General features: G+C 47.8%; 1 protein-coding gene across 1 annotated transcript in view; it reads right to left on the bottom strand.

The window, feature by feature from the left end:
• Positions 1–9,679: 9,679 nt before the first annotated feature.
• STRA8 (stimulated by retinoic acid 8) overlaps positions 9,680–24,205 on the bottom strand; it is a 244,635-nt gene continuing 230,109 nt past the window's right edge. Inside the window, exons 7-8 of the mRNA XM_069627700.1 lie at positions 12,461–12,563; positions 9,680–10,841 (exon numbers count right to left, since the gene is read on the bottom strand). Of these exons, the coding sequence (XP_069483801.1) occupies positions 10,767–10,841; positions 12,461–12,563 (178 nt within the window). The 3' untranslated portion in view covers positions 9,680–10,766. The remainder of the gene's footprint in view (positions 10,842–12,460; positions 12,564–24,205) is intronic.

The following is a 24,205-nucleotide window of genomic DNA, read 5'->3' as shown; positions in this document are numbered from 1 at the left end:
TGGGAATGCCCTGTCTCGCTGTACAAGGCGAAGTATACCTGCCCTGAGAAGTGGATGGATAGTATGTGGACCAAGTGACAGGGGTTGACCAATCCCACCTGGAAGCTCTTTCCCCTGCCTGGTCTCCAAAGGGAAAAGTCATCGAGTGAGCCGCCATTTTGTCTCGCCTGGTGGCCACTTTGTTTTGCTCCGTGCCACGTGCCTGTGTCATGGAACTTGATGAGCGGGGACCGGCTTCCGCCAGTGCGCTGATCAGTGGTGGTTGAGGCCTACCCTGCACCTCAGGACGGTGCCAGTAAGGCGGAGTGCCCTCGGCAGTGGTGCCAATAGTGCTGCAAGCAGGCGCCCCCTCAGCCATGGGTCGGTGTTAGGGCATAGCCCCTCGGGTTGGGACCCGGTAAAAGAGCCTTGTGGCCCCTCAGCCGTTGCACCGGTAGGATCTTGCGACCTCTCGGCCTGGTGGCCGGTAGCTGGAGCAGCCTCGGTGTTGTTGCTGGGCTTAGGACCTGTTAGGTGCCTCCTGCTTGGGTGCTTCCTTGGGAAGGAGTCACCCTTGCGGGGTGCTGAGGAGAACAGGGCACCTACCTTGGGCCTGGTCTTCTGCTTCACAAACGCTTGGAGGTTCACTGGAGGCGATCTTCAGAAGGTCTCCCGCCACCTGGCTAGTCGGTTCTTGAGCACGCGCAGAGTCAAGGCATCACACGTGGTACAGCCGTCCCAGCCGTGGTCTGGGCCAAGGCAGCGGAGGCAGAGGGGTCGGATGTTGTGAAGGGACCCTCCCAGGCTGGACACCTGCTGAAGCCCGCCGTCATCGACATGCGCCGTGGAGAAGCGTGGTGCCAGAGGACAAAGCAGTATCTGATAATTGAAAAGAAAAAAGAAGACAAGAATACTTCTCTGGGTAAGAGCGCAAAGAATTACTAGGCCAGAGGCTTAACACAGGAGCGCTGGTGAAAGCGGTCCGTTCCCGTCGACGCGAAAAAGAGGACTGAGGAGTGGCACTGGTGGGTGGAGTCAGGGGAGCGCAAGCTCCCAGAGCCGCGCCCCGCGCGCATCTAAATGTAAAGGGGAAGATGATTTTTTTGGTGAAAAAGGTTCCATCTCCGGCCCCTAGCGAGGGATGCCCAAACAGTATGGAGGAAAGGGGATGGGACGTAGAAGTAGGAAGCAGTACGGAAAGGACCGTGCTGGTGGAGATCGAGAGAGTAGGCACTTCCAAACAGCGGTTTGTAACTACGAGACATACCAGTGTGGCGCGAGGCCAGGAGAGACCGTCTAAGCACTGGGAGCAGAGCTACCAGAGATACGGTAGTGAAGAGAAGCAGCAGTCTTCGGTCCCGGTCATGGAGAGAAGCCAGCGGGTAAGCGCAGAGCTGCTCGGAGTGCTGGAGGAAGTACCGCAGTGCAATGGAGGTTGTCCCAGGGAGGAAGCTTCATTGCAGCGACAAGCCACTGGTCAGGGATGCTGTAAGATATCGGTGGGTCGGGTCAGAGCCATTGGGGACCCCAAGGCATACCGGCAGGCATGTAAGCAAATAATTAAATGAATACCGACCAAATAAAGCACAGAGACAGAATTTGAACAAGTGCCCATGTATGAGATGTCAATTTGAAAAAAGTTGGAGCAAGTGTTACCCTAAGCAAAAAGAAAGAAATACAGTGGCAGAACGTGAACATGTCCCCATGTATGAGATGTCAATGAGGGGAGAGTTGGAACAAGTATAGTACCTTAAGGAAATTAAGTAGAACCACTGTGAAGTAATGCAACTGTGCTATACTATAGGACAGTGAAACAGAGTAGTAGTCCTGGGGAAAGAAGCACATCAGGCAGTGAACATTTGGATGGGGATACATGGCAGAGAAGTATATTAGGGAATCTGCAGGACCCCAGAAAGTGATTCCTGGCAGGGGAGTATACCAGGCAATCCACTCAAAACATGCGGAAGTATAAGACATTGTGGGAAGATCCCTGCAGGAGAGTATACCAGGGGATCTGAAGAACATACTAAAGGATTACTGGCAGGGGAGTATCCCAGGAGATCCACTAAAGTCATAGAAAGAAACTTACTTATTTGAAAAGAGGCACTGTTGCATCCACAAGGAATTGTTTGAAAGAGACCATTTTTGCCATCCTGCCTAAACATCCAGGGCAAGGGGACCATCCTCTGGATCCAAGGAGTCCTCCTTAGAAAAGACTGTTTCTGTTGGATTTATCTATTTGCTTTAATTATGAACACTTTTTGCACCCTTAGTCGTTCATTTCAAGCGTGAGGGTCATATTAGTATGTTTTGGACACAAGGACAGCTTACAAGTTGGATGACTTGACACAGACTGATCTTTAGTTTTAGTTTCCTAGGTAGGAAAATTCTCTTTAGGATAGGGACAGAGAGGCCTTTATCCAACCCTTTTATTTTAATAAAGATGTCTGATAATGATAATGAAATGATTACAACTTTGTTTCCACCTCTCATTTTTGACCCCTCACACAGGGTGCCATACCCCATGGAGTTTGAATAAGTGGGGCAGTACATCCATGTGACTGTCAGGAAGCATGTTGGGCTCAATGTATCAATGAGACTGTGGGCCTCATTACGGTGCTACCGGCGGGTTGCCCCTGGGCTCGTAATATTTTACTGGCACCTAACTTCCCAGTGCCACTCGGACATTACAAGTCCGCCGGCCTGGGAAGTCAGGCGCCAGTGAAATGTTAGTCCCCATTCCTATAGAGTCCCATAGGACTCTATGGGAGTGGGGACTCTGAAGCGCCGGCACCGTTGCTGACGGTGCCGGCGCTTCCGTGAAGAGTCTGCCTACCGTTGCCGCTGCACCGGCCAGGGTCAGACCTGTCGGGTGCAGCTGCGCTCGGCAAGCAAACTCGTTGTTTGCTAGTCCGGAAACAAGGGTGCCGGTGAGCTTGGCAGCACCCTTGTTTCCAGACAGGCAAACTTGTAATGAGGCCCACATGTTTAGAGTGTCAATAAGGAACAAGTTACTTACCTGTAACTGTTGTTCTCCAGCATGGGTCTGGCATGGATTCACATGCTCATGAATAAAGAATACATAGCAGTACACACATGCACAACCACGGGAGGTGGCAAAGGCTCAACATTAAGCATTACATCAAACTCAACATTAAGCAATTCTTACCTCCTCACCAGGCTCACCTTAGGCGAACAGGTTGCGCAGCACTGCTTGGCCGACCCTCGACTCCTCCCTGGAATCCCGATCGACGCAGTAGAATTTCGTGAAGGTGTGCGTCGACCTCCACGTAGCAGCCCTGCAGATGTCCAGCAAGGGCACACCAGATAGGAACGCCGTGGTAGCTGCGATCGCTCTGGTGGAATGGGCTCTCGGATGGCCAGGCAGCGGTCGGTTTGCCAACCGATGACAGTACATGATACAGCCGGAGAGCCATCTGGAAATGGAAGCCTTTGAGAGAGCCTTCCCCTGATTGACAGGTCCAAAGTTCACAAAGAGTTGTGACGTCTTCGGAAAACACTTTGTGCGGTCCACGTAGAACTTAAGCGCTCTAGCCACATCCAGCGAGTGCAAAGTCCTTTCAGCCGGCGACAAAGGCGACGGGAAGAAAACAGGCAACACCAAGGGTTCGTTGAGGTGGAAGTCCGACGGCACCTTGGGCATGAAGGAGGGGTGCGTCCTGAGCACTACCCTCGTGTCGTGAAAAGTCAAGTACGGGGCCTTGCAGGAAAGGGCCTGGATCTCTCCCACCCGTCGTGCAGAGGTGATGGCCAAAAGAAACGCTGTTTTCCACGACAAGAACTTCAACAGAGCCGAGTGCAGAGGCTCGAACGGAGGTCCCATGAACCTCTGGCACCACGTTGAGCTCCCACGCCGGGGCCGGAGCCTTCACCGGCGGGAACGATCTGAACAGTCCCTTCATGAACTCTTTCACCAGACGATGAGACCACAAAGACGTCCGCCCCGTGGTTCTGGTGTATCGGGAGATCGCAGCAAGATGAATCTTGATGGACGCGTGTGCCAGTCCAGCCTTGGCCAGCGTCAGTAAGTACGGCAGTACTTGGGGAGCCGTAATCCGTAGAGGGTTAATCTTCTGTGCGTGGCACCAGACAGAGAACCTCTTCCATTTGTGTCCGTAGCATTTAAGAGTTGAGGACGCCCTGGCCTTTGCAAGAACCTCTCTGCAGTCGGCCGGTATGTCATATCCTCCAAACTCTAACGCTGCAGGAGCCAGGCCTGCAAGCTTAGCGACTTCGGGTCGTGATGGAGGATGGCGCCTCCTTCCCTGGAGAGAAGATCCGCGTCCACTGGCAGCTTGATTGACGGGGACGCTGACAAGTCCAGAAGGTCCGGGAACCATATCTGCCTCGGCCACGCAGGTGCGACGAGGATCATCCTGCACCGTGACCTCTTGAGCTGGTTGATGAGCCGGATCAGCAATGGCAATGGAGGGAACGCGTATAGAAACAGGCCCTCCCAGGGGAACGAGAAAGCATCGCCCATGCTCCTCGGCTGGGGAAACCTGCTGGCGAACCTCTGGCACTTGGAGTTCGTCGCCGTCGCGAACAGATCGATCTGGGGTGTGCCCCACCGTCGGAAGAGGTGGTCCACTAGATCCTGTCGTAGTTCCAACTCGTGGCACGAGCGTAGCTCTCTGCTGAGCGAGTCGGCGATGGTGTTTTTTATCCCTGCCAGATGAAACGGCACCAGAAACATCCCTTGGGCGACGGCCCAATGCCACAGATCCTGCGCCTCCTTGGACAGGGCTGGGGACCTGGTTCCGCCCTGTTTCCTGATGTAGAACATGGTGGTGGTGTTGTCGGTGAAGATCCTCACCACCTTGCCCTTGAGGGACGGAAGAAAGGACCTGAGGGCCCAAAACACTGCACGGAGCTCCAGGACGTTGATATGGAGGGACTTCTCCGTCGGAAGCCAAAGGCCTCTCGCGTGCAGATTTTCGGTGTGCGCTCCCCACCCTTCCAGGGAGGCATCCGTGGTCACTGTCTCCTGGTGGCCGGGGGTCTGGAAGTCCATGCCCGCCGTCAGATGCGCGCGGGTGCCCCACCACCGGATCGCTCGTCGGAAACTCTCGTCGAGTGTGATCCTCTCCTCGAAGCTGCCCGTCGTCTGGATCCAGCGCGCGTCCAGGAACTCCTGCAACAGGCGCATCCGGAGCCTGCACAGTCGGATAAGGTAAATGCAAGAAGACATCATTCCGAGGAGGGACTTGATGGACCTCACTCTGGCCGCGTCCGCAACCAGCATCCGCTGCACCTTGCCCAAGATGGCCCTCGTCCTTTCCTCCGACGGAGATGCCAGAAGCGACACTGTGTCGAGCTTCGCTCCCAGAAACAGTGCGTCTTGCGCGGGCACCAGGTGGGACTTGGCGTAGTTTATGGAGAATCCCAGGTCCGTGAGTAGTTGGACGGTCCTTGCCGTGTGCTGCACGGCGAGCTCCTTCGTCTTCGCTCGGATGAGCCAGTCGTCCAGGTAGGGGTAGACGTGGATCCCCTCTCGGCGCAGCTGCGCCGCCACCAGTGCGAGGCACTTGGTGAGCACCCTGGGTGCCGACCTCAATCCGAAGGGAAGGGCTCTGAACTGGTAGTGACGCCCTTGGACCACGAACCTGAGAAACTTTCGGTGTCCCTTTAGGATGGGAATATGGAAGTAGGCATCCTCCAAATCCAACAATGACAGGAAATCGCCCTTCTCCAGCTGACCCAGGACGTGTTGGAGGGTGACCATCCGGAACTTCTGTGCCTTGATGAATTTGTTCAGTCGTCGTAGGTCCAGGATGGGACGCCATCCTCCCGTCTTCTTCTTCACGAGGAAGTATCTTGAGTAAACTCCGGAGCCCCGAAGCCTCTTTGGGACGAGCTCGAAGGCGCCCTTCTTGAGCATCGCCTTTACCTCCAAGAGAAGTTGAGGGACGTGATGTTCTTTCCTGGCCACAGGGGGGACGCGCGGGCACCTCTTTAGAAACTCGAGCGCGTGACCCTGAGCTAGGGCGTTCAGCACCCAACGGTCGGTGGAGATGGACTCCCACACGCTGACGAAGCTCGCCAGCCGGCCTCCCACCGGGGTGCTTCGGTGGGGGCCCGACCCCACGGCCGGTTCAGTCCTGTTTCGACAAGGCTTTGCCGCCTTGTCCTCCTTGGCGACGACGGCGGGGTCCGCCTGACTTGCCTCGTCCCCTGTAAGCTTCCTGTGACGACGAACGGGCCGCTTGACGGTAGGTGGAAAATCCGCAGCTGGAACCTTTGGAGGCACCCTGTTTGCCTCCGCCGCTCCGAAAGGGCGGCCGCCGTTGCTGGAGAACCCCAAGAGCCCGGGCCGTCTCCGTGTCCGCCTTGATGGCTTGAAGGGAATCGTCCACTGTTTTCCCAAACAGGTTGTTTCCGTCGAACGGCATGTCCAAGACTCTGGTCTGCACGTCCTGACGAAAGTCAGTAGCCTTGAGCCATCCACGCCGCCTAAGGCACACGCCGTTGCCCAACTGGCGAAATCCAGTGTCAGCGATGTCCGTCGCAATCGTAATGGCGTGGTCTGACGCCACCTCTCCTTCCTGCAAGATCTCTAGGGCTTCCGCCCTCTTGTCGTCCGGTAGGAAGTCCAGCAGGGGGGCTAGTTTGTACCACAACTCCCTGTCGTAGCGTGCTACGATAGCCAAGGCAGCCTTAATCGTCGTCGCTGCAGACGAGATGACTCTGCGTCCCATCGTATCTAATTTCTTTCCCTCGTCGTCCGGCGTGGAGGTCGATGTAGAGGCCGCGCCCCCCCCCGCTTTCTTCCTGGCCGCCGCGGAGACGACCGAGTCCGGGGTCGGCTGTGCCCGAAGGCACAAGGGGGCCGCGTCCGGGACCCGGTACTTCTTCTCGTACCAATCCCTTCTAGCCGGCGTCGTGGATGGGTTCTTGAGGAGGGCGAGGCCCTCATCCCAAATATCGTCCAGTAGAGGTACAGAGAGGACCATCTTCCTCTTGACCTTGCGCCGTTGATAAAGGAAACCTTCCTTCTTCTTCTCTTCCGGGCAGAGCTGGAAAAGCTTGGATGTCCTGGCGATCATGGAGTGAAACGATCCAATCTCGTCGGGCGGAGAAGCCCGGGTGGGAGGTGACGACGGCAGATCCTCGTCGTAAACCTCGTCGTCTGTACCCGTCGCGGCCGTGTCAGTCCCGTATTATCCCCACGTGTCGTGGACGGGGAGGAGGGCTGAACAGGGCACGATGGCTGAAAAGGAGGTGGAGGATGAATCCCTCTTCTCTTAGGGGGAGGGCTCCCAGAAGGGCCTGGCTCCGGGTCCTCCGTCGGGAGCGGTTCCTCCGCTGGTGGTAACGGCAGTCTCGTCCTTATCTCCGAGCATAAGGACTGTATAGCCAACAAAATGGCCGCCGAGTTGTCTTGCGGCACTGGTTGAGGGGAGTCCGACGGGCGGTCAGGAGCCCCGTCGGCACGCTCGACGTTATCGTCGTCTCCTACGTCGGGGCCCCTCCCGATGGGCTGGTCTTCTTCCACGCCACCGCCGTGGCTTAAGACTTCGATCAGCTCTTCCTCAGAGGTTGAGGCCGAATCCACGATGACCTCCTGCCCCCCCTTTTTCTTCTCCGCCGGAGGTTTCACGGGGGTCCTGTCGATGGGCATAAAAGAGGACTCCCTCCGCAGTGGCAGGGAGACTCTGAGCCCCGAGGTCGCCACCACTGGTGTAGCCTCCACAGGCTGAGCCAGGGCCACCGCGACTGTCTTGATAGAGGCCTTGGCCGGATGGATTAAGGCTTTCACCACCTTAGGTGCGCTCACCGCCTTCTCCTTGGGGGGAGGGTCACTGCCTCGCTCCCCGTCCGATGGGGCCTTCGAGCTCGACCAGGGTCTCTCCAGGAGCTTCGCCGGGTGCTCGGCCTTCCTCTTACCCGAGCCAGAGCGTTGGCTCGTGGTTGATGGCGCCGGGGAGGATGCGCCCTGCCTGGCCCCCGTAGAGCCCGACCGTTCGGCGCTCCCGGTGCTAGCGGACTCGCGGTGCTTGGCCTTCTGTTGGACCCCCGTCGCCGGGGCGCCCTCAAAGGTCTTAGAAGACCGCTCGGACTTCTTCTTCTTCTCGCCTGACGGGCTCTTCCCTTCCAGCCAGTTGGCGAGACGTTGATGGCGGTCCTTCATGGTCCGCTCCGACATATTGCCGCAAAACGCACAGTCCTTCTCCACGTGCGTCTTGTCCTCATGTAGGCAGTAAAGACAAAGGGAGTGTTCGTCCTCCTTAAAGACATTCTGAAGCTGGCATCCAGGGCAGACCCTGAACAGCTTTCCGGTCGTCGAGCTTCCCTTCTCCTGGGCCATGTCCGAGATGGGCCTGAGAAACTTCTGGAGTCCTCCAAAAGCGTGGCTCGACGAAATATTCACCCTTGAGGGGCGTAGACGAATCCGACACGGGTCCCCGTTGATCGGATGAAGAAACGGTGGAGCTTGAGGCTCTTTCGACCGAAAAAAGAGACATTTTTTGAGAAAAAACGTGAAAAAAAGCACTAACGCTCGAGAGCAATAGCACGAGGATCCCAACACTTGAACGTGCGGTAAAAATCTGAAGATGGCTGCCAGAGGCGGGGCTTAGGTAGAGGGCAGTCATTGGCTGTGGTCAGTATGACGCAGAGATCAGTGATTGGTTACTACTACGAAAGACAGATCAGAAATGAAACTGATTCTGATTTTTTCTTTACCAAGGATTCCCAGCCTGACGACAGGGAATATTCATGAGCATGTGAATCCATGCCAGACCCCATGCTGGAGAAGTGAGCTAGGCAATATAACCCTGAGTCTGTGTTTAGAACAGAGATCCAGAGGGAGACTAGGATCTCTGCCAGAAACGAGAAACCAGTTACACTATATTTGATCTATTCTCTACCTTTTTGCTTAGATTGTTCACAGAAAGGAACACCCTTTTCAGTTGTAGAGAAAACCATAGGACTGACAGGCGTTTATCCAATACCTATCCCGACTATAAATAAAGTTCTTTGAACTCGATCAATGCAACACATATATTGTTGATTGCCACAATCCTTTTCTGAACCTCTTTTATGTCAAAGGTATTGTTTCAATTGTCTTTCTCATAATTTTTCCACGCAATATATTTTGCCCTTTCATGATTCATTGCTTGTTTAATCATATGTAGGGCTGTCGTAGAGACGATTAATAAACACACATTAGCTCCCAAACTGCTTAGGTAAGGGGAATTAAAGTGTCAGGGACACTATGGGGGCAATTCCGAGTTTGGAGGTAGCCATGGTGCTATTAGCACTCTCGGTCCAAACTCGGGTCCGTGCCCGTGGTGTCGGAATGGGGACTTACCGGGACATTCCGACCTATGCGGACCCGGTAAGTCTCCATTTCGATAACCATTCCCCATTCCCATTTGAGCCCCCATAGGGTTCAATGGGAATGGGGAAGGACCTAATTGCGGGCCCGTTATAAGCTCCATGGTCCCTTAACGGGTCCCACTAAGGCCGGCTGGTAAAACCAGCCGGTCCTGGTGGGACCCGCTAAGAGACCTCGTAATAGGGCGGTAGGGGGTTAACGGCACCGGCATCCTTACCAGTGCCGTTAACCCCCTACCGCCAGGGTCGGAATGACCCCCTATATCTTGGTCACTATGGCCCAGATTGAGTGTTCCTTTTCTCCTAGACAGAAACATGTGACAAACAAGGACAGAAACTTGGCAACAGAAAACAGATTTAATTTTCATAATAAATTAAGCATTCATAAATGTTTAAAACATCATAAATATTAGGACCTAAAACCTGTGTACAAAGAGATTTAATTTACATGGTGTTCAACACTCATGTAAGAATTTCGGGATCAATCAAGATAGAAAAGTCATTAGCACTGTTTCTATTCTGTGCTGTAAATGTTGGGGAAGACTACATGCACTCAAGAGGCAGAGCTTTTGATTAGTACCCTTGATGTTTAGATTTAAGAGATGTGTCACAGTCCTGATATTCACCCTAGAGCCGCCTTTATTGGGAAAATGAAGGGCAATATGAAGGAGTTGGGAGGTTAGATAAATTAAGTATTACAAACTACATGAATCTCTTTGAAAAGGTAGTGATAGACTCACTTGAATTGAATGTAGCCAGGTTTCATGTAATTTGGGAGGAGTGACCAGTGTGTTTGTGGCATGTACAAAGTGTTTGCAGAGGTATACCTAGGGAAAATGTTCTTAATTTTAGTGGGCGAACAACCATGTAGTTATAGGCAGTATTATGTGCTCTTAGGCAGTGTAGAGAAACTCTATGCAAGTGTAGAGAGATTTGTTAAGGTGTGTAATGACATCATAACAAATGAGCGGCAGCAACTGATTGCTTTTGAATGTTTTATGAACATGAATACTTCGTTAGTAATAGGAGAACCATAGTCCAACAAACTGCAAAATCAATGGCATGCCTTTAGGAGAGTTTGTGTATCTCTTTGGAAAAGTGGTGAAGAGTGGTTACGTCAACCCTTATCAAGATGAAGGCAATATGTTGGTGCCTATAGGAGATGCAAGTAGTCCTTTATGGCGGTGGTGGGCAAGCAAGGGTGTTTCGAGAAAGTCAGTTTTTTTCTTAAATATTAGTGATCACCCATTTCATGGGGAATGCATTGATCAACCTAAAGTGAAGTCCTTGTTTAGCATTTGCAGAAAGGTTTGCATCTATCATTAGATACCTCTTTTAAAGAGGTTTGCATAACATTTGGAAGTTTTATAAGGGTGTGTCCACTGTTCTCTCCAAAGGCACTGTCTGTGCGTAATTCACTCAAAGCTTTACAAGTCCTCATCGTCAAACGTTTCTGTGCATCTCAGCATCACCGTTTCGTAGTCAAACTGGAGGCCTGAGTCCTGCAAAATTAGAAACAAGTCAACATTTTAACAGCCAACAATCTTGATCCTTGCCTCCAATCTCCCCATCCTACTTCCGTTTTTTCCAACAAGATTATTATAATAGATTTCATTTTCACTGCTGAAATGAGGAAGCCCCCCTGCCACACTCCTTTGTCTAGGTGATACACTTGAAATAATGTTCTAATCTTTTACCCCTGCCCTTATCCTCCACTGATGGCCTTACATATAGTTCAAACCACTGAGAATCATCTACAAAACCCTCCACTGTAGAAAGGTGACCTACATAAAGGCAACGTTAACCTAGCGGGATGCTTACACATCAACCACAGTTTCAATTCAGATTTACTGGATTTCAAATGGCTAATAAAGAAAAACCAGAAGGCAAGACACTGTACACTCTTCAAGGGTGAGGGATTAACAAAGAGCTCAGGACTGAGAAATAGTTTATTTTCTGGCATGCATCACCTGTTGTGCAGCATAACATAGGTCCTACTGTTTACTGAGACTGTATGTCAGGGCCTTGTTTACACCACATCTACCTGATCCCACCTACTTTCTTACATCAATGTAAACTCTCAACTGTTGGGCCACGGCACTGCTTTATGTCATTAGTCAACCTCAAATTCGAGCTATGGCTCAAGTATTTTTCTGGTCTCTAAAATGCTTTTGGCAAAACCGGTGACTGCTCCCATCTGAAAATTCTAAGTGCAGGAAGACGGGTCAGCTACTCAACTTACGACTAGGCCCACCAGCCCATAAAGTGAAGACACGCTGATTAATCTGTACTATCAGAGATATTTAGGACAGTTTTCATTGAATTCACACCAAGTGACCAGAACGATTATCAGTAGAAAGAATGTCTAGAATGTGTTATGCAAGCTAGCTACAAAATCAAAATAGTGATACTTAGGTCTAAAATGTAATACTGTAGAAATAATTGCATTTCTTGCCAACCCACCCTGCTGGGGTTTGGAGCGTCACCTATAAGTAAATAGATTGATAACTGCTGTCTAATTACAGTAGATTAGATGTGTGGATGGCACTTATTTTGTTGATCCAATTTGTTCAGAAAGCACTGTTAAAAATCTACTTCTTTGACCGTTTCAGAAGAAAGAAAGAAAGGAAAGAAAGAAAGGAAAGAAAGAAAGAAAGAAAGAAAGAAAGAAAGAAAGAAAGAAAGAAAGAAAGAAAGAAAGGCGACAACCCACATCTAACCACACCAGTGAATGTTCTTGTGTCATTTACAGCGTGTTACAAATATTATCAAAATGGCTCAGGCTTTCTTCATCTTCAGTCAAGCTGTGTATGTCAGGAATAGTAGATTAACAGGTTTATATTTAAAAAGACACCAAAATTTGCTGAACACACTTTACACACTGGTACAGTTTGTAGATACCATGATGCTGAGAAAAAATACATGGTTTATTTTTTAATTAACTATTTCAGATTGCAGAAAAGTAACAGTGATATAGGTGGAGACAGTTTCAGTCTATTTGTAAAGTCAAGGAATGCAGCCATGTTTTCATCATCCCAAACAATAATGACTGAGATATGTGAACAAGTTAAAATCAAATTAATGTAATATATAAATGCACATAAATGCATCCCCTAAATACCTGAGGAATAGCCTGGAGATGACATCTTAGGAAACCAACGATTTCTCTGTATAAACGACTATTCTGCTCTGGATTCTCCAGGGTGCCACCATCAAACATAGAGCTACAGTAGGAGAGAAAGCGAAAGGTTTGTTTTCTGATAACTCTATTTAGAAGGTATATGGCGTAAATCACAATGGGTATTGAATATGGACCCACATTTCTCAAACCCATGTGGTGTGCCCTAACACAGAAGCAAAAAGAATTGTGGGGTCCTCCCTAATGGGGACTGATAAATTAATTTAGAAGTAAAAACGAACTTAATGATTTCGAAAATGAAGGTAGCATGGACTCAAAACCGTTAAATGTGGGCTACTAACAAAAAAGGAGGCCAGTGAACAATTTTAGAAACTCCTACATGGAAAATAAAATATTATTGGTATCAGAAGTATCAAGCAGCAATTATAAAATAGAGTGAATACAGACTTGTGGTAAGCAACAATAATATACAAAGGAAAAGTAAGAGTCCTAAGTTTAAGGACCCTTGCGCCCCCTGCACACCACTAAACTGATATCAGTCAAATATTAGGTATAGTATCAATGTAGATTTCTAAGAGATTCTTTACACAAACCAAATATGTACATCATAGGTCCAGAATCTTCAGTTTCATGTCTATAAGTCAAGCGCAAAAATCAATAAATTATATGTCTCATCTGTTTACTCTTATTGTCAAAATAAGTATATAAAAGGTTTATTCTCCCATGCTGAGGAGTAATCATTGAGGAGTAATCATTCATCTGGATTTTGTAGGTTAAAATATCCAAAAGTCCAACTTCATATGGGTAAGGAATAAAAGGTGCTGTCCAGCACTGCGGGGTCACGTATTGACACTAAAAAGCAAGAGAAATAGGGGTAATAAGATCAAACTGTCTGTTTTTGGCCTAACGCCTGAAATTCTGCTGATATGAAAGGCATATTGCCTTACCTTCAAGTCCAGGGTGGAATGAGTATTAAAACGGTATCTTCTTTGAATAGATTTCAACATAAATTGCAGTTTGCCTCTTGTTGGTCAAGCCAATACGTGATTATATCTAGATCAAATCAATATAATAGTATCACTGTGAGGTGTTATAGCTGTTTAAAGTGTTCAAAGAATCTAAGAGTGCATCTGTTGAAGTTCACATCAGGAATGCAACCACGTTCTTACCATCATGGGTATATACCGATGTTCATCAATCTTCAATAAGATGGTTTTCACATTAACTATGAAATGTCTCTTGTGGTCAGTCACACAAAATATCTAGACCAAATTTATACAAAGGAAAGTATCAAAGTAAGGTATTCCGTGTGTTAAGATTGTGCTGAAAATATAAAGTATGCAGAGGTCTAAACCTGTAAGATGCTGGTAGCTGTTCACAATTGTATATAAAATGAACTGGTACAGGTTCCTACCATCCTGTAGTGGATGAATTCTGAAGAGAAACGCCGGCTACTCGCAGTGCGGGAGCTGACGTTTAAAAAAAATGGATGCCCAAAGTAGTGTGCGCCTTGTTTCGTGACATCATTGCGTGTGTGCACGATGACGTCATGTAATAATATTGACACGCGTGAACGTGCGCTGTATTTATAAGAGCCACGGTTGTCATATACATATCAAAAATGTATTAAGTTATTGCAGATCGCTCTAGTGCTGCAGTTCAATGCACACAAATAGCAGTGTATAGCAGAGCTACTGCTATGATATCGAGGACAAACGTATGTCAACAGTCAGCATCAAGGGCTTGTCAATAGGTATGACTTTCTAAGAAATTAAGAAGAATTCGGATGTTGAGTAGTAAGCAAACATTGCTCATTCTTTTGAATATAACAATAACATTAAATAATGATGTTAGTAAACGCTATACGCGGATGACATTATTTTATACCTAAAAAACCCAGACAGCACGCTCGGCAGGGTCCTGGCAGAGGTAGGAAAGTTCGGCGAATACTCGGGACTACGCCTCAACCCCCACAAATCAGAAACATTCCCGCTCACAGACGCCACACCACACCACAACCCCAGAACCTTCACGGACTTATATGGAGTCCGATACACATAGTGTATCTAGGGGCCCACATAGCCAGAACGGCCCAACTATCCCGAGCATTGAATTACATGACACTAGCGGACACCTTGTGCGCTAAAATGAAACAATGGAATGTACTCCCAATATCAATGGCAGGACGGTTAGCCGTAATCAAAATGGTGATACTACCGAAACTTTTTTACCTCTTCACTACGGTTCCGGTGTGGCCCAGCCGTGCTCTGTTCACCAAAATCAATAGCGCCTGCGCACATTTTGCTTGGGGCGGACACCCCAGACTAAGCTGGAGAGTCCTGACGGACACATATCCAAGGGGTGGACTGATGGCACCGGACATGGAACTTTATTACTTGGCGGCACAGGCACAACAAGCGGCAAGATGGGCCACATCCTTTCTTAACCCCACTGACCCCACAAGAGAGAGAGGCGATAGGGGTGCTGCAAAGGATGTCCAGACCCACCCCGAAGCAGTACAATACAACCAACCCCTCCAAAGTCAGAACCACATCATGGTCCAGAATTACTGACATATATGGTGCCAGTAAACTATATCATCCAAGTATGCCAATATGGGGAGATCCACATACACCACTCAGTGTTGATAGTGAAATAGCAAGGCACTGGAGTGCTAAAGGTATCACACAGTGGGGCCAGTTATTCTTGGACTAACACTTTATAACTTGGGACGATATTAAGGATACACTGGGGAACAAACACACGTATAAACAGCAATACCATAAGGTTGCAACCATGGCAGAACGAATCCACCCAACATTCCCAGAAGAACCAGAAATAAATATGGCATTAGGCTATATATTTACAGGAGGTACCCAAAAGGTCACAGCCTCTACGCTATACAAAACTATAATAGAAACACGCCCTGTGGTAACCCACACAGCTAAAGGGAGATGGGAACAAGATTTGGGGCAACAGATAGACGATCAAGAGTGGTCCCGGATTTGCACACTGACTAAAGGGATATCATGCAACTCAAGGTTTAAATTGATACACTATAAAATAGTACACAGGATACATTACACCCCATTAAGACTTAAGCAGATATATCCCACATCGAATGGTACCTGCCCAAGATGTAATGCTGGAAATGCTAATCTATTTCATATGCTGTGGGATTGCACCAAATTGAGACATTATTGGTCAGAGGTATGGGGACTCTAGACAAGATGGCAGACCAGCCGGTGACATGGACACCACGGATTTGCATGTTGGGGGCAGAAGGGAAACTGAATCCGACGTGGCGGAAATTATTGAATCTGAGTCTGCTCATAGCTAAAAGGGTCATATTGATGAGATGGAAGAACGTACAACCCCCTACAATAGAGGACTGGAACAGAGATATGGTGTGGATTAATGACACTGAAGAACTGTATATTGACTTGGTCACACCACAAAGTAGACCCAGAAACATATGGTCGCGATACAAGCAATACCTGGCTGACCTCAGTGAACCGGGAACCTGAACACAGAAGGCTATTGAACTGCATATGTAGTATGTCTGTATAATTAAAGAACGTTGCTAATGTATGTGCATAACCTGTGTGCAAATATAAATAAAGTTGTTAAAATAAAAAAAATAAAAAAATAATAATGTTAGTATGGCTACCTAAAAGCAAGGTCCAGATGTCAATTAGCTAGCACATATTGGTCTTTCTTCCTAGTGTACCAATTCAGTTAAATAATATTAGTTTCTGGCTATTCCAAGATCAGCCCAATGTATGGAAATCAAAGAAACCTGTATCATGGTTAATGAGAAGAGCATCTAGATATTATCCATAAGTGTATCTTCCCCTACTAGAGGGCATGCAGGAGCTAGCATGTCTATCAGATGAGTTAGTCTTTCTCTCGTAGGATGACTAGTTTAGCAGAATTCCAAGCAGTAGGCAAAAATGGACAGTTTGATCTTATTATCCCGATTTCTCTTGTTTTTCAGTGTGAATACTTGGCCCCGCAGTGCATGACAGCACCTTTTGTTCCTTAACATATGAAGAAGTCCATTGCACTTTTGGATATTTTAACCTATAAATCCAGGACAATGATTACTCCTCAATATGGGAGAAAAACACTCTGATATACTTATTTTGACAATAAGAGTAAACAGATGAGACATATAATGTATTGATTTTTGCTCTTGATTTATAGACATGAAAGTGAAGATTCTGGACCTATGATGTACATATTTTTGCTCCCGAGGAAGGGTATTTACCCGAAATGCAAAGAGCACTGAACACATTATTGGAAAATATAATGTGTTTTCTTCTTTATTTATGTTTTTGTTCTAATTAAAATATTTGTGCATTTTACAATCCTGGTTCGTGTAAAGAATCTCTTACAAATCTACATTGATACTATACCTATTATTTGGCTGATATCAGTTTAGTGGTGTGCAGGGGGCACAAGGGTCCTTAAACTTAGGACTCTTACTTTTCCTTTCTATATATTAGTCGGCTTTGTGCCAGGCTGCACCTCGCCCCAACCCCCCTCCCGGCACCCAGAATATATTTTACATATAACATTGACTTTGGATTATATATGCTGTTCTAATACTGGTATGCACTGTTAGGGAAATATGTGAAAACGTTGAAAGGGAAAAGTCTGCCGGAGGAAAAACTGAAGTTTATTTAACTGCATTTCCCTTTCGACATTTTCACGTTTCTCCTATTACCCCTAACCCTACTTACCTTTTGGTGGCACACCTCGTTGTGTGCTGCTGACTTACCTGTCTCCGTGCAATGCAAGTTCCTTCCACTTACGTGGACAGAACCGGTGCCGCAGGGCCCCCCTTTTTTCCTAAACGTTATTGTTTAGAAAGCCTGGGACACCCCCGCCACCTCCGATGTCATTATAGCGAACAAGGGTGCGGGGGACTGTTTGCTATAATGCTGCCGAATGTTGCAATTGTTCGGAATTTTCAGCTGTATACAATTCTTGTACAGCCGAAATTCAAACAATTCTACGGTATGTTTTTTCCCGAGATTTTCTACGGATTCCCACTGTTAGAGAACCCACGAACAAAAATTACATATCAGTAACTACATCTTTCTTAACAGTTTAACTCTGGATAGCGGTTACAGAACCTAAACAAACAAATGTTTAAGCAACTTCTTCCTGGTATCCAATTGTAGTCCCTCATAATGCCTGTGGACTTTATGTTGAAATAGGACCTTCAATAGGAGGAGGAATCCAATAGTGGAGAGCAGTAGTTCACTCAATCAAAAGGGGAGGTAAGGTTCCACACTGGGACGATGTTGACAAAGTCAAGGGGGAAGGCATCATTTCCAGATGTGCCACCCTACTCAGTAAGGTAATCCTGCAGCTTGTTTAATGGCCTCTGTACATTTAAGCCACAGCTTGATACATATCGCCAATGTGCCTCAACAGCTCTCCAGGCTGGAAAGAGGAGGGATGGCATGTTCCTTTTTGAAGGAATGGTAGGAGACAAAATGTCAGCCTTCAACCCAAGTAATGTGGTTGTTTCACAGATGGCTTCAATAACTCGAGGACAGATGGAATGGTTTGGTATTTTATTATCAATGACAAAGGTTCTCCTGTTGAATAACGATAGGCAGACCAGACTAATGGTCTCCCAAGTCTTAAGTCTCACCCTTGTCCTTCCTCTTGGATCCCTCTACCCTAGCGCAGGCATCCCTACTCTCAAACCAGATGTCATAAAAGACTATAGACAGGCAACCCCTACAGTCTGGTTTTGACATAGTCTTGCAATGAATGCCTAAAGGCCATAGCTTTAGCTACCTTACTTCCTCCGGGACTTCATAAGGGTGTCCTACTCTGATGCTTTCCCAAGGTGGGTTACAAGGATTTTAAGAGGGTGCTTCCACAGTCTCACACTCTATCCTTCCCTCTCCTCTCCCTGATCTTTCTACTCCCCTTCCTCCTGCCCTCTGTTTCTCCTCCCTCCTTGATCTCTCTCCTCCCCTCCATCTTCCTATATCCTCAATCTCCCATTCCCCTCTTTTCCACCTCTCCACATACACATTCTTTTTTCCTCCCGCCTCACTGTCACCACTCCCTCCAATCTCTCTCCCTTCTTTGTCAGGTTTTCTCACACTCCTTCCTTGCTCCCCTCTACACCCCCACCCCTTTCCGGTTACTACCTCCTCCCTCCTGCACTCCACCCTCCCACACTATACCTACTTCCTCTCTCCTCGTACCCTTCTCTCTCATGCTCTCTCTCTCTTTCCCTCTGGGCCTCTGATACCTCACTACCTACATTCAGCCCTGTCCCATCTCTCACACTCATCTATCTCCTGCACCCTTGTCTCTGAACGCAGTTTGCCACATATACCACAACCACTTTTGTCTCTCAAGCTTTCTAACATTCTCTTTCACACACTATCTTTCCAACTCTTCCAAAAACACCTCAGCATTCGACACCACCTTCCACCGCCACCTTCCACTCTCTGCCACCTAGCCTCTCTGTCAACTAACTATCCAAAAGACCTTACCCAAACACCTCTAATTCATGAATGTGAATACAGGCTTTTTATAGCCCTCCCCTATCCCATTGGCCCTTGGTGTCACCTGTCCGCTTTTGCCAATCTTTCCCTGTGCTTTCCGCCAACGGCTGGGTTTTCACAGCAAATGTTTTAAAGTCCATTCTTGGCCCACCCCGTTCCCGCCTCTTGCCGTTTGCTCCGTTTGGCCAGTTCAGTGTGGCTGGATTTCACCATGTTTGCCTCTCACCAGCAGCCTAGTGAAGTCTGCAGCTTGATGGGCTGTTTGGCTCTCTTGTCCTTTGCAAAGGGTGTGCTGGTATGAGGCTGCCATGGAATGAGTGTTAGGAAGGTAGCTTTGGTTAATGTGTCTCTTTGAGTTGCCGATTTCTCAGTTTTCACTGCAATAGGTCTAGACATATATGTTGTAATTTAAGTCAACAATGGCTTTGCTCTACTGATATAGAAATTAAGACGGCTTTACTGCAAGATGACATGTCAAATATGTAAGCATGGTTGTGCTTAGATGAGCTAGAGTTAGGGGCACATTATTTATCAAGCTTTATTACTTTTGACCAATCGATTTATTCCCACTACATCTCCTTACTTTCCCTCTTTCCATTACTTCTCCTTATTTCCCCTCTTAAGTGTTACAATAGTTAACGCAGCAATCATAAATTTGCTGTTTTAGAAGGAGAATCAATTCTGATTAGTACTTTGCCAAAGTTTGGTTATTCGAATTCTGGGAGCAACGCAGACATGAACATCTGTCTTGGCATGTTGCCCCAAACTGGGATTTCACCCTGTTTGAAAAAATCACTTTAATTCTATGCCAGTGCCGTCTTTGCATTGTAGTACTAAAAGCCTGGCATACACTAAGGCTAGTTTAAAAACAATGTAGGACCAGAGGTAGCCTAGTACCCCACTAGCACAGGTGCTCTGCCAGGTACACTAGACCTTGCAGATGACAAATGTTGACCAATTGCATGCAAGAGAAGTGGGCGAGGATGACAAATTGTGACTTTGCCTTTAGTGGCCAAAGTGTTTGCATGGGCTTTTCCAAAGACATCAGCAGTTCATCTCAATCCTGAACTGCAAGGCTTGATATTTCACTTTATAGAGCCCACACATAGCCACTGCACTATGGCTACAAACCTGCTGCTACGCCCAGGAACAGCCAGTGTAAAAATGGCATATCTTTATATGCTGTCACATGGCCGAGGGAACACATAACTAATGGCACAAAACTAAGATTTAAGACTTGCTGGGAATTGGTTCAGAATGGCTGTAACATAAAGCTTCTTCGTAAACATATTCCTTGTACTCAGGATTATATATGAAAGACAGCAAACAAAAAGGCATTCAGAAAGTTTGAGACAGGACGTTCTCCGGTTTAGGTGCCTCTAGCTTTCAGTCTTTATCACTTCTGCTGGGGCGCTCCTTCTCTGTTACTTATTCCCCTCTCCCGGGGCCAAGGGCGTTTCCCTCTCTGTTCTTTCCCTCAGTGTTATGGAGCAGTGCTCACCATTCCACACCGAGGGATATAGTGCCCTGGCCACTCTACCAGTAATCTAGTGCCCTGCTCACTCACGTTCTTACTTCACTATAGCACACCCCTCTCCTGGATTTCAGGTGCTCTCCTCTTCCATCATGCATCCCCTCTCCGGAGGTCAAGGTCACTTTCTCCCTTGCTACTTCTCACCCCTCCCTTCTCTTGGGTCAGGGATATCTTTCTTTTGGACTCAGGGGCTTGCCTTCCACACACTGGAGCCCACCCCATCTCAGGGGGTCACCTATTCCCAATAGGAGCACCCCCTCTACTGGGGCCTCTCTCCCTCCCCTCACTGGAGCACACCTCACTTCTGGGGTTCAGCGGGCCCCTCTCTCCCTCACTGGAGCTCCTCCCACATCTGTGGTTCAGGGGGCTCTTCACTCCCACAATGGAGTACACCCCTCTACCGGGCTTAAGGGGCTCCCCTGCTTTGGTGCTCTCCCACTTCCTCAGCAAACGTCACTCCTCAGCTCCAGTCTAAAAGGGCCTCATTACAAGTTTGGCAGTATACTGTTGGTAAATCTGCCGGACAACCGCCAAACAGAATTATCATTACCGCCATTTGGTTGACGGCATAATTACAGCTGGATTACCAGTGGTGGTACAGCAGTGTTAGTCCCATGGGGATTTTGGCAGAATTACCGGTGGTGGTATTTCCTCATATTTTGCAGATTTTTGGTGGTAAGGTGGCAGACTTACCTCCAGTATTTTGCTGGAGGTTTTCCTCTGCCTCACCACCCAAGTTTTACTACAGTGGTGCAGTAATTTGGCAGTAATGCAGTGGTAACATAGTACCACAGCTTTACTACTACTGTTTTTTCCCACACCGCCATACTTGTAATGAAGCCCTCTGGCTGTGTTGCTTAGCCTACATTTTTTTTTTTAAAACAATTTTATTGATTTTATTCCAAACAAACACCACAAAACCAAACTTGCAGTACATGTTACATTATTTCAATTTTGTACAACTCAAACAATTTCTACTGCGTCTCCCGTTCCCTCCCCCCACATTCGAGCCTACTCTACTTCGCGTTCTACTTCTTCATCTTGCAGAGGGATTCCCTCTTCTATATCCTCTGCTGGGTCCTGGACACTCGACCCGTCCTGTATGGGCCCAAACAGTGTGGCTATTAAATGTTTCCAGGCTGTCAAGGTTTCAGCTTCTTCATCCCCTCCGGTATTACTAGCTTCCTGCCATACTGCAGTTTCAGCTTCTGCCCATTTCTGAAGGTCTTTCCACCATATTTCTATCTTCGGTCTATGGCATGCTTTCCATCCGATGGCAATTCTACGCTTCGCGAGTATATATGCCAAATCCTTTAATTTACTTACATGTTTAAATTTGCGTGGTCTGGGGAACCCTCCTACTAGGCATGCCCATGCTGTTTCCACAGTTATCTTAATCCCTTTTTCTTCTAGTCTATGGGCCACTTCTCCCCAGAATCTCTCGATTTCTGGGCATGCCCAAAACATATGCGTCATCCCGGCGTTTTCTTCGCCGCATATGGGGCATGTTGTCGTTCTACGTTTTTAAATTTGGCTATCCTCTGGGGTGTCATATATGCCCTGTGGGTTATATACAATTGTATTTGCTGTAGCTTCGCATTCCTTGACACTTTCTAAGGTACCCTTGGGCTCGCTCCCACATCCCATCACTCATTGAGGCACCCACTTCCTCCTCCCAATCCTGTCTCAATTGTACCACTTCCTTCCCCACTTTGGACATCACCAGCTCATATATCCTAGATATCTCGTGCCCTCCTTCTGCTATGTCATATATTATGTCTATGGTGGCGTCCGGTTGCTCTTCTAGCACTATTTCGGACCATGTCTGTTTGATTCGCCGCTCCATCCCATGGTATGTAATATATTGTCCCGTATGTAACCCTGTTTCCACCACCAACATCCCAAATTCTTTTATCCTCCCCTCTTGCCATATGTCTTGCATTGTTGCTATCCCTACCGGTCCCCAGTGCTTCCTGATCATCTTCATTGGCTTTCTTTTCCCGTCAATGCGACTAGTGGCACTTGCGGGGAACACAGGGATGTGTTCTCCATTACCTCACAGGCCCTATGCCATATTTCTCATCCCAATATCATCATCTCTGGGCGCTCTTTCATATCTGATCTGGGCAGCCATATCATTTCTTTCAGGAAGAATGGGGCACATTCTAGTCTAAACAACCTAGATTCTGAGGTTGGTTCTTCTGATACCCATTTTGCCACATATTGTAGTTGACTTGCTAGATAGTAGATCTCATAGTTTGGCAGTTTTATTCCCCCTCTATCATACAAGTTTTGTAACTTCCAAAGGGCAATTCTGTTCCTCGTCCCATGCCAAAGGAATTCCCTACATATGCTATGTATCCTAGCGAAGAATCGGCTTGGTATCAGATATGGTATGTTCTCAAAATAATGCTTTAGTCTTGGCAGCACTACCATTTTCAACATTGACCCTCTTCCCATCATCACCAAGGGGAGCTTTACCCAGAACTTCATACTATTTTCAATGCTCTTAACCGCTTTCTCAGTTTTATGTTGGTGCTCACTTCAAGAACACATTGGAGGTTTTCTTCAGGGTATCGTAAATACAACAGCATATCGTCCGCGTACAAGGAGACTAAGTGCGGCTCCCCTTTTATGGTAATTCCTATTATGTCATACTGCTGCCTTAGGTATATCGCATGGGGCTCTAGGGCTAAGGGCTCTAGGGCTAAGATATACAGCATCGGGGACCACGGGCATCCCTGTCTTGTACCCATACTGGGTTACTACCTCTCCGATATTATTGCTCCCGTTTTAACCCTGGCCAGCGGTGCGCTATATAATAGTTTGACCCATTTAAGATACCCAGGCCCTATCCCGTAATTGGTCAGGGCTGCAATCAGCCAAGGCCATTTGACTGAGTCAAAGGCCTTTATTGCATCCAACGATACAATTGCCATTTCGCCCGCGTCCCCTTTCGCATGTTCAATAACTCGGTGAAGTCGTCTAAGGTTGTTGGATATATTCCTATTTGGGACATGTGTTGCTTAGCCTACATCTGTCTACATCTCAAACTCAGTATCAACTATAACACCTCTGTTACCTTCCTGTGGTGTACAGACCACCGCAAAAACTATTTGTTTTGAGGAACAACTCACATGTTGGTGTTGGGTGATTTTAACCTCTGTGCACATTGCATTGACCTCTGCCTTATCAGCCATTGGTTTCTTCCAGCATGTTGATGTTCCCACACATAAAGATGGCAATACATTGGACTGGGTTCTTAGACACTCATCACGACTTGGGCGGTAACCCTTAAAATCGGCGGTAACGCTCTTAGCGCCGATTTTAAGGGTCCGTCGGATCACGACTCCAAACACCGCCAGCGCAATAACAGCCGGCGCAAGGACAGGTGGCTGTACAAAAGCCGGCCATAACAGCGCCAGGAACCCTTAGCGCTAAAACATCATCAATCACGAGTCCGGCGTAAGCGCTATTAGCACCAGAAAAGCGACGGATAATCCGCCGAAAATACCTCCAGCAAAAAGCTGGAGGTAACAGAACACAGGCCACAACAATAAGGGCCCAGGTGAAAGCAATGCAAATCTGAGGCCTACAAAGGACCCACCCATGCACAACACACCCCCCCAACCCCATTACACCAGCAGGAGC

Source organism: Ambystoma mexicanum, chromosome 12 (genome assembly GCF_040938575.1).
Source record: "Ambystoma mexicanum isolate Mex_15411 chromosome 12, UKY_AmexF1_1, whole genome shotgun sequence".
NCBI classification, from domain to species: Eukaryota; Metazoa; Chordata; class Amphibia; order Caudata; family Ambystomatidae; genus Ambystoma; species Ambystoma mexicanum.
The sequence above is the reverse complement of the archived record's forward strand: the minus strand, read 5'-3'. Positions and strand labels throughout refer to the sequence as shown.